General features: G+C 42.0%; 2 protein-coding genes across 3 annotated transcripts; one reads left to right on the forward strand and one right to left on the reverse strand.

Moving 5' to 3' along the window:
• Positions 1-443: 443 nt before the first annotated feature.
• Positions 444-3,690, reverse strand: pagr1 (PAXIP1 associated glutamate-rich protein 1). The gene is made up of 5 exons (XM_005749259.1): positions 3,249-3,690; positions 2,810-3,004; positions 1,098-1,434; positions 919-1,007; positions 444-827 (listed from the first exon to the last, which is right to left on the reverse strand). The coding sequence occupies exons 2-5, from the start codon at positions 2,970-2,972 to the stop codon at positions 592-594; spliced, it is 825 nt and encodes a 274-aa protein (XP_005749316.1). The 5' UTR covers positions 2,973-3,004; positions 3,249-3,690; the 3' UTR covers positions 444-591.
• A 102-nt stretch (positions 3,691-3,792) lies between these two features.
• On the forward strand, positions 3,793-10,653 carry kif22 (kinesin family member 22). Of its 2 annotated transcripts, none has more exons than XM_005749260.1 (13): positions 3,793-3,980; positions 4,258-4,452; positions 4,563-4,690; positions 4,866-5,017; positions 6,228-6,437; positions 6,832-7,222; positions 7,647-7,764; positions 7,979-8,078; positions 8,486-8,666; positions 9,171-9,265; positions 9,548-9,748; positions 9,826-9,885; positions 10,450-10,653. In XM_005749260.1, the coding sequence occupies exons 2-13, from the start codon at positions 4,265-4,267 to the stop codon at positions 10,477-10,479; spliced, it is 1,854 nt and encodes a 617-aa protein (XP_005749317.1). In that variant the 5' UTR covers positions 3,793-3,980; positions 4,258-4,264; the 3' UTR covers positions 10,480-10,653. The 2 variants fall into 2 exon arrangements, with proteins under 2 accessions (XP_005749317.1, XP_005749318.1); XM_005749261.1 differs by having other exon boundaries at positions 3,793-3,945.
• Positions 10,654-10,798: the final 145 nt, after the last annotated feature.

Raw genomic sequence — 10,798 nt, forward strand, 5'->3', positions numbered from 1 at the left:
AGGTCTTTAAAGGGCCTGATTATTTAAGAGCTTGTATGTGAGGAGAATTATTTAAAATTTGATTCTGGATTTAAAAAGGAAGCCAGTGAAGAGAAACCAATATGGGAGAAATACCTTTGTCACCAGTTGTTTCATTTAGTATATGAATTCTTGCATTACGGCCAAAAACACAAGTTTCATAAGATCAAAGTGACTCCATCAGTTAAATTACTTTGAAACGCAATCCTCATTAAATAGTGTTTTCAGGTACATTATATTATACCCTGCATAAAACTCAAATCAAAGCAGAGCTACCCACTGTGGCCACCACCTGTGACAAGGGAGCAGACAAAAGTAGCTTTATTATATAATTTAGGATCATAACGATATCATCATATTCATTTAGCCACAGATTGAAATAAACTGTCAGTACGCTCAGAGTACAACAGGTGAGGGACGTCCTCCAGGGTTAAAATTTTTATTGCCATCATACAAAACACATAAAACATACAAAACTTGTTACATTAAAAAAAATTCAAGTTTTTTAGAAAGCCTCGGGGAAATGCTTGGCTTTAGATGCCTTTGGGCAAGTCCTTGTCTCAAAAGAAACCATCAGTATCTCCTCTGTCGTGGTGAGAAGATGGTGTTGGGGTTGCTGTCCCGTTCCCTCTCCTTCTCCCGCTCCCTCTGGCTGTTTGGAGAAAGGGCTTCCTCCAGCTTCTTGTCACTCTTGAAGAGATCTCTTCCTGTGCGCATGATGTGCTCCTCAATCTTGCGGTGGCGCTTCATGTCTGACAATACTTTGTCCAGCCGAGCTTCCCTTTTAACAGAGGAGCGGGCAGAAGATCCTGGGAGACAACAGGCAAAAATCATTATTAAATAAAAGACAAAAAAGTCCAGATTATAAAGAGACAACACAAATAATTGATTGTGACATACCAGGAGTCCTGCGCCGGCTTAGGAAGGCATTTTTTGGAGTGGTTTGCATTTGCTCCTCATCAAAGTCAAACTCAGTTGGAGTTGGAGGCCTGAAAAAACAAAACGAAACATGACCAACCAAAAGCACTCGAACCAAACTCCTTAATCCTGAAATGACCAAAAAGAAAAGCAACACTGACTTGCGTTCCCTCTCCTGCCTCTCCCGTTCCTTGGCTGCCTCCTCCTCTTCGTCTCTTTCGGGCGAAGAGGTCTGTTCAGGCGTGGGGGGCCTTCTAGGAAGGGGCACAAAGTTCAATTCCAGCATATCTCCTTTAGCGAGGAGCTCATAGAGTCTTTTGATCTCTGCGGGAGGAGGCATCCAGTTTTTGGGGTCCTCCATTTCCTCGTCGCTGTACGGAAGCTCCCAGTCACCGTCCGCCTCTTCGGCTTTCTGTTTTCCATCTTCAGCCTCCACCCCTGCGTCTGCCTGAGATTCATCCTGCTGCGCCTCTCCTCCCACTGCATCTGTGTTCACATCTGAGAAAAAAAACGTAAACAGTCAGTTTAAAATCTCTTTTAAAAACAATAATGAAGCGACATTTTATTGTGGATTAACCCTATACTGGGCTTTGATGTAGCTCCCCGCCTTCAATTTAGAGCTACATGCTTTTGTTCTGATTGGCTGCCCCTCAGAGGGTCTGAACTGCAGGTCCGTGTTGCTGATGTGTGAGGCAACCACATAAGGAATACAGGCTTCCACTGACAGATCCATGTGTAGATTGTAGGCTGGACTTTTGAAGGGGATTACTTGTACATACACTGACCTCAATATGTGAAGGTTTAGCCATGTTTAATAGGAGCAATCAGCACTGCAAAAAGTACTGTATGTATGACAGAAAGCAATACACATAATAGGTCCAATTTAAACATCTTTCAGACACACTGCTTTGACTTCTCTGTGACAAGCTCTACGTAGGGACGGACTGATATGTCAACAAAACATCAACATCACACCCACTGATGGGCATCGGGGTGCAAATAGCAAAACTATTTGAAAATCAGTGGTGACATTTATTGATAGCAGCAGCTAACATTTCTCTCGTGTGTAATATATTCTCTGCAGCAAGTGATACAAAAGCCAAAAGACTTCAAGTGATCAAGTACATCAGGGCACAGAACAACACAGACTTTTCTAATGAAGGCTGGATCAGTTACTGAGCAATAGTGGCTTTACTGAATAGTTTCATAGAAACCATTTTTTAACTTATATATATATATATATTTTAAATTAAAAGACCTCCAACTTTCTTAAAGTTCACAATTGGATTGATTCTAATATTAATATTTTGTAGTGATTTTTGTTTTCTTTAATAGATGGTTTTTGCATTTTATTGCTGTCTTTTAACCCTGAAAAACAGTTTGGATGACTAGGTTTTTTTGTTAAGTGCTCTAGATTGGATAATCTAGGTATAATGACGCAGGGTCATAAAGATACTTGATTTCTGTATTTTAAATATACATTTAAATATACATCCCCCATCATAAATCCAGTTGACTGCAGTCTATATAGCAATATAAGCAAATATTACAGTTAAAACAGAAACATCAGCTTATATCTAGTCCCAGCAGTCTGTTTGCTTTTTCTTTTTAACTTACATACAAAGAACTGGCGCAGGGTTTACCACACTAATGCCAACTCCAGCACCACACCCACACCAGACCCTGGGTGAATAAGCATTTAAGAAAATGGGCGGATATTTGTCCTTGCTGATACTTCAGACTCACACTAGTTACCTGTACAGGACATGCTTGTCCACACTGAAGACTTTTACCCTGATAATGAAACTTCCTGTCTACTCTGCGTCCTTTCACTACACCTGCCCATGCATGTATCTTTACGCGTGTACTGTACCTGTATCCTCCTTGGCTGTTGCGTCGTCCTCCTCTGCCATCTCCGTATCCGGTTGCTTCGTGCTGTCCTCGTCCTCTTTGCCCTCAGCAGCTTCCTCTGAGTCTTTCATGTTCAGAACCTCTATGCCCTCTTTCAGTGAGGTGTCTGTGGCCTCAGCTTGCATGCTTCCTGCTGGTGAAGTTTCTCGCAACAGATCTGCTGAACAGAAGCCTGCCATTTAGATCTAGAAAACATTTTAGTGCAGCTGAAACTAACTTCGGGTATACACAACTGTGTGGGATAAGAGGATTTTTAGAGGCTCTAACTTTTAGCCGTAGCTGTTTACTTTTGTTAAAGGATAAGTGAACGTACAGTCAACTAAAACAAGCGGCTAGCTAACATCAGGCCTAACAGCCAGCTATTTCTTAAACAGTAGTTAATCTGCTAATAACATACGTGCCTTAAATCGTCATTAACGGCTTCTTCCGGATCGGTGCTGCTGTGAAAGCGATTAAAACGTTGAGTCAAATACTTTTCCAGTAAAAACTCCCCATGAGAGTCACTAAGTATAACAAACGCTTATGCACAGACGTAAACATTGCGCCATTTTGGCTGTAGGGATCTGCCTGAGCCTCTGCACTGCCGGGGCGGGGGAGCTTCACCTCACCGCTGATACGACGTCATGTGGATAATCCACACTCACTGCGAGCGGACACTCCAGCAGTAGAGGGGAATGGTTTGGAGATCTACGCTCGACGCGACTTCCTGCACACTGCGCAAGCGCGAGCAGGTCTCCGGGCAGACAGAGCGAAATTTGTATTAGCTTCCTTTGCTTTTCTGTTCATGTTGTTCTTGTTGTTTTTAAAACGTACGTATATGTACGTTTGTGTAGCGTAAACCTGACAAATGTAATCAGAAAAGCCACAAATCACATTAATATGGACGCATGACGTAAAACAGGCGCCAGTATTTGTGCGAGTTCTGATTGGTTCAAAAAAAAATAAAATTCTGATTGGTTTACGGCCGCTTCCGGTTTCTGCGCTCTGCATTTGAAAAAGTGTTCGGTTAGTCGCTCAAGTTTTTAAGGGACGCGGTCGCCATTGTTAAAACCAAGCGTCCGAAATGTTGCTGGAAGGAAAATTTAGGGCATAACAAAGGTGTGGCTTGTCTCAGACATTCTCAAATAATATCGGTAAGCATATAGCAGGCTTTGGCTTTGTGACTATTATTAGCCAGTCGAAAAGCATCCGTTCTTTGGAGAAGTTATGACTGAGCTATCCAGCTTTAGCTTGTTATTAGCCGAGAGAGGCTTTCGTCAGTAAGGAAACACAGCTTATCAGGAGAGGTTTCATTTGAATGCCATGCGTTTTAATGCAGTGCTGTTATACACAAACTGTCATTTTCAAGCACGTTCGTGGCTAACTAGTTAGCTTATTGTTAAACTTTATTCGGGCCTTTCTTTTTGGAAGCGCAATAATGGCGACGCGTGTGGCGGTATCAGATGGAGGAAACAAGAAGACATCCAGGGTCCGCGTAGCTGTTCGTCTGCGACCGTATATGAACAAAGAAGATGAGAAAAGCGAGGGACCGTGTGTAAGAGGCCTGGACTCTCAAAACCTGGAGATAATCAACTGGAGGAACGCCACAGAAACTGTTAAATACCAGTCAGTGCCTTCCTAATAATCTGTTATGTATATATGTATATCGGTAAAGATTTCAGTGATTGTCTAACTTTAAATATTAAGAGAGCTGTGGTTGTTGTTATTGTTTTTAGCTTCGACGTTTTTCATGGTGAACAAACGACGCAGCAAGAAGTTTTCCTCTCATCAGTGAAGCCCATTCTGCCGCACATCTTGAACGGACAGAATGCCAGTGTGTTTGCTTATGGGCCAACAGGAGCTGGTATGTTGAAGCACAGTCTACAGGGTTTCAAGAAACGTGTATATTAGCTGTGCACATGCATTTATAAATTAAGCTGTTAAGACTTGTGAGAGGTCACAATGATTTTGTTTATAGATATTTTGGCTCCCCAAAGACACCCTTTTCTAACTCTAGGCTTTTGCATCCTCTTTCACAGGTAAGACCCACACCATGCTGGGGAGTTCAGAGCAGCCAGGTGTGATTCCCCGAGCTGTTCGTGAGGTCTTCAAGCTGGTGAAAGCCAAGGACGCGAGTGATGGATGGGACTATAGCATTGGCATGTCGTATTTGGAAATTTACAATGAGAAGGTATGAATGGTTTAAGTAGAAAGAGTGTACGGTTATTTCTGGCTTTCTGTTCATGATTAAGCAAAGTAATGCAGCTGGTGGTCATTCAAGTTGAGGTGTTAGAAAACATTGTCTTTGCTCTTAAGAAGTGTGTTTCTGCATTTTATAGCATTAGAGAGCTGGGGGGGGTTTGTGGTGGTTGTGTTCCTTTTTTCTTTTCTTTTCTTTTTTTCCTTTTCTTTTTTTTTTCTTTCTTTTCTAGATTTAAACGGATCAAATGAACCTTTGGTACTTACTTGTTCCAAAGGTTGTAAAATTGTTTCAAATGTCTCTAAACAGCTCAGGTATTGAATCTTGGTTACCTTAATTGACAGAACTCTATGAAATTCCCTGTTATGTCACCTTAGGAAGCGAAACTCTGTAGTATAAAACAGAAAATCACTATAGTGTGGTCAATCTTTTTTTCAGCCCTGATTAAAACCCTGTATTGAAAATAAAATTGCCTTTATGTTCATTTTAAAAGTGGAAATATTTCCGTTTCCAATGGACACTTCTCTAGAAATGTTATTAATACCCTTAGAAGATTTTATGTTGACCAAAAGCTGACTCCCTTAATTCTGCAAATTTAAGCCAACAGTATTATTATGCAGATGGTGTATTCCAAACTAAGATGTTTTGGCACGTGCAGGGTAGCCTTGGCCCCACCCAGCAGAGCTGTATGTGAGAATGCAGATATCTGATGCAGTCGGATAGGATGTTAGCCAGCCTTTAACCTGCCAGCTCTCTAATAAAAACTCAGTGCTTTGTCAGATTGGACAACTCTTACCTGCTGTATTCATGCAGTTCCCTTTTGTAGACACCATCATACACATCATACATCATACGCATGTAGTATGAAGCCTTTTGAAGCAGATTTATTTCCTGTTGCGCTACCTGTCAAAATGAACAAATGTGGAAAATATTTGAATCGGTTGACTTAAAATTTCATGTGTGAAAACATTTTCAGCCTACCCTTTCAGTTTCATGTCACTGGCCCTCAGCATGATTTAATAAAACAAGGGGGCGTGCACAGCTTTTTAGCCTCCAGTCTTCTTGAATTTACTGAAAAACCTTCTAACTACATTTTCCACTGCATGGCCTCTGAACCTTTTAAATGTACCTTTTTTTCTTTTAGTGTGCATCATTCATCAATTACCGCTTTCTTATTCTTGTTGTTCTGGTCCTTTCTCAGGTGCTTGATCTTCTGTCGCCAAACTCCCAGGATTTACCCATCAGAGAGGACAAAGACAAGAACATCCTTATCCCTGGCCTGACACACATGAACATTAGCAAATTCGCAGATTTTGACAAACACTTTGTCCCTGCGACGCTCAACCGTACTACAGCTTCTACTAAGCTAAACCAGCGTTCCAGCCGCAGCCACGCTATCCTTCTCATTAAGGTTTGATGATCTTGGTGTAGTTTATTGAACTGTTTTATTTGTTAGTGTCAAATGGACAGCCAGACAGCATCTTAAGCAGGTCGTGGTCTCTGAGCAGTAGGCCAGGATTTGGTAGCTGGTGCTGAAATCAATTCTCTCGTGCAACAGTCCCACTAGCAACTTCTGTGCTTCCTGGGATTACTATGGGAGAGAAACACAAACCATTATCTGCTGTCCTTTTTCTTCATTTATTCTTTGTTTTTTCCCTTTGTTGTCATGTTTTTATAAAATGTAATCCTCGTTTTTTGTTTTTTTTTCTCCTTTCACCCCATGACTCTTCACCTCCTCCTCGTTTTTCCTGCCTGACTTCTGTGTCGCTGCTGCTTTTCCATTCTTAATCTCTGCAATGATACAGGTTGTACGGACTCAGCAGCAACTTCCCCACAGACAACAGACAGGCAAACTGTACTTGGTCGATTTGGCTGGCTCAGAGGACAACCGCCGCACCGGCAACCAGGGCATCCGCCTGAAGGAGAGTGGTGCCATCAACCTGTCTCTCTTCACACTCAGCAAAGTTGTGGACTCTCTAAACTCGGGCACTTCGGTGCGCGTGCCGTACAGGGACAGTAAACTAACACGGCTTCTGCAGGACTCTCTGGGGGGCTCGGCACACTCCGTCATGATCACCAATATTGCACCAGAGTACAAATATTATTTTGACACCTTCAGTGCACTCAACTTTGCGGCCAAATCCAAGCTCATTGTGAACAAGCCCTTCACCCGCGAAACTGTGGCTGTGGTGCCAGGTGAGAAAAGCACTCACTTTTTTCAGTTAGGGGCCACTAGAGTATAAAAAGGCATTTTATTGGGAAACAGGAAGAGCCAAAGGCCAACAGGGGGCACCCATGTCACATCCGAGAGGATGGTGACTAACAGTAAACGGCTGTCTCTGGGTCAGATGGATGTTTGTCTTTTTTGTTTTTTGTAAAACTGGTGCTCCACTTGCATTTTTGCCGTTCTGATGTTGTCTTTCCTACTGCACTCTCTCAAAGATGTTCCTCATGTTTACCTGCTGCGGCTGGCTTTAATTCAAGCACTGCAATGCAGCTTTGACTGATGCTGTGCCATTTTTGTCTGAGTTGCTTTACACTCTAGAGAGCCCCCACAGACACCGTTGCTACACTGCACTGAATACTAAACTGTTAATTTTCCATCTGCCGTCGTCTCCAGTGAAGCGGTCCAGAGAGGAACGAGAGACAGGGGGGTCTGGCACTGAGCCACAGAAGAAGAAGCATAAAGAGGAGAAGAAATCCGAACACGATGCCTCACCCTCTACACGTAACCACAGGTTATAGACCACACAGACTGATTATTTGTTTGGTTTGTATTATGATGTCTGACTGACGTGAAAGGCTTTGTGACGGAGAAAGATGCTGTTGTGTGTAGGTCTATCTGGAATCCTGTAAACATGACTTTTTGATACCTGACTTGTTTCAAATCGTACTGTCTGCCCTGTTTTTCAGCCTCTTTGTCTAATATGATTTGTTTGTCTGCCCCTTTAGTTCATCAGACCAGTCACTGATGGATAGACTAATAGCTTTGGAGAAGAGAACGATGAGCTCCCAGGACAAAGAGAGACTGGCCATGCTTAAAGAGATCAAGGTGAAAATGCACATCTAGTTTGTCCACATGGCTGACTTGAAGAATGCTCTGTTTAGTTTAGAGTTGCTCTAAGCAGTGGTATCGAGAGGACAGTGAGACAGCATCTTAAGCAGGTCGTGGTCTCTGAGCAGTAGGCCAGGATTTGGTAGCTGGTGCTGAAACTAATTCTCTCTTGCAACAGTCCCACTAGCAACACCTGGGCTTTGTGGGATTACTATGGGAGAGATACAAATCATCATCTGCTGTCCCTTTTTTATAAATTGACATCTCCATGCATGCATACATGGAAATATCAAGTTGGAAAGGCTGTAACGTTGGCCACCCTTTTCTGCCCAGTCAATATTTAATTGCTGTACTTGGTCTCTTTTGTTATGCTTCTTTGTTTTTGTTGTTGTTGTTTTGTGCAGGAGCTCAAAGAGAAGCAGAGGGAGCTTGAGAGCAAGGCCATGCTATTCAGTCAGTTGGCTGGAGAAAAGTCGATTACAGGACAAGAGTCCGACTTCGAGAACAAGACAACTGCCCTGCGGAGAAAACAGTCAGATGCCACAAAACCCAATAAACAGCAGGCTGTGGTCCAACCGCTGCAAGGTCTGTTAGAAATCCTAGAGCAGATGATCGTACTGTAACTAAGTGAATTTCCATAGATTGTTTGCCTCATGAAGAAATGACTACAGTGTTAAAGACTATAGAGGTATCACACACTGCTGACCTTGACTGAGGACTCACTAAATTCTTTATTTGAGTGCTTCACTAAAGATTAGTGACTCGCTAATTCTGTCATGTTGATTCACTGCGACTATTGATGGGCTGCAATGTGATGCAAAAGCTCAATCTACAATACTGGAGCCAGAGAAGGTATCAAATGATGATGAGAGAGAATTATTTTTACAACCCTCAGCAACACTGAGAGTGAGCCAGAGAACTTTTCTTAGTGCCTCCCTGCATGCATTTTTCTTTAAAATGGTTCAAGTGATAAAAATTTGACTTTCATTTTAAAATGCAGTTGTTGGTTTGTTTGTTTTTTATATGCAGTAAGAATATTTGTCTTAGATCCTGTCCTAATGCAATGTCTTCCTGTTTCCTGCCCCTCAGTGTCCCAGCGCCAGCCCCTTCAGCAGCTTCTTGTGGTCAAAAAGCAGTCTGTATGCATCAAGAAGAAAGAGGAGACGTATTCAGACCTGATTGAGGTCAGCAACTGAGCCTTGACTGTGCTGTGCTTAACTTGACACATCTGCAGAGTTGCAAGCATCAGATACAAGCTGACAACGTGCATTAGCTTCAGTGTGTTTATCTGACTCGACAGATGCAGAAAGGATCTCAAATTTGTTTGGTTAAAATTGCCTTCCTCTCCCAACCAGTGGAGAGACGTTCAGATTTAAAGTAGATTGCTTGTGTTGTCTGATAGCAAAAATGTTTTAACGGCTTGGTTGTATATCTGTGCATTTATATTTCTTTTCTTGTCCTATCAGTCACCAGGTGGTAAAGAGAACAACACAAAGAGTGCTTGGGAGTCCCAGCTTGACCAGTCGATGGTGGATCAGTCAAAGCAGAAAATCCTGCAAATTCTGAACACAGGCTGCCTCAAAGAGCTGAAAAGTCTGCAGCAGATCGGTGACAAGAAGGCAAAGCTCATTCTGGGCTGGAGGGAGATCCACGGTCACTTCGCAAAGGTTGGAAAACAAACCTTATTTACTGTGGCTTCTATAATATAAATACATGCACAGACTATATGATTGCTATTCTGCAGGTGGAAGACCTGATACAAGTTGAGGGGATGACGGAAAAGAGATTTTCCTCCTTCATGAAGGTAAGCTAGGTTCTTGCTGTCATTGTAAGTGGTTATCTTCTGCCACTCTGCTTTTTGGTGGGTTGCTTCAGGTTCTTAGAAGCACCTCTAAAACCCTCCAAAATAAAAGCATTCCCATCAGCTGATTTTGAGGTAGCAGGGGTTGACAAACCTGCTAAAACTTGAGTATGATCCCTTTTAGCTTAGCAGCAGACGCTTTGATTGTAGTAATAAAGTATTACTGACAGTAAGGCTGTGCAACTAATGGAGTTTTACTGTGATTTACAATTCTGTCCTCATCAATTATTAAAATGGGATAATTTAGATGGAGATTATTGTACTGCATTCTGTTTCAGTGATTTTGCTTTAATTTTACACACTCCCTGTGGCGAGCTAGGTTCAATGCCAACTTCATTAGACTTTATTAATGTGTTAAACATTAAATAAAAATCAGGTTTGGTTACAAAAACACGTTTTCTGCTCCTAATATTAACCAAAACAATTATAATCCTTCCATAACTGAGCATCTGATTGATATTCTGCTTCTCTTGGTTTGTATTCATTGTTCTTTTCTTCTATTTGCAGGCAAACATCGTGAGTGCCATGGGGAAATGATTTTTTTCTTCTTTTTTAATAAAAGTCATGTACATACTTTACTTTTTATCTGAAGCCACCCCGTTTTTATTTTTATTTTTTTTTAAATGCTTGTCATCGTGTTTATGTAATGTCTGCTGTGTCCAGCTGGTGGCGTGTCCTTTTTTAATAAACCTCCCATATCACGTTATTGGATGCTTGTGTATTTATTTGACTTCGGTAAATAAATGTTATGGTCACCTTCGCCTGAGCTCCAGTGTCTCCTACCCTGATCTATGCGAGCTGAGCTCCACCGCCGTATCAGGGTTTCTTTGTGTGAACACATAATTAGGCTAATTAG

This window comes from Pundamilia nyererei, unplaced genomic scaffold (genome assembly GCF_000239375.1).
Source record: "Pundamilia nyererei isolate P.nyererei 1_Seehausen unplaced genomic scaffold, PunNye1.0 scaffold00240, whole genome shotgun sequence".
Classification (NCBI taxonomy): Eukaryota; Metazoa; Chordata; class Actinopteri; order Cichliformes; family Cichlidae; genus Pundamilia; species Pundamilia nyererei.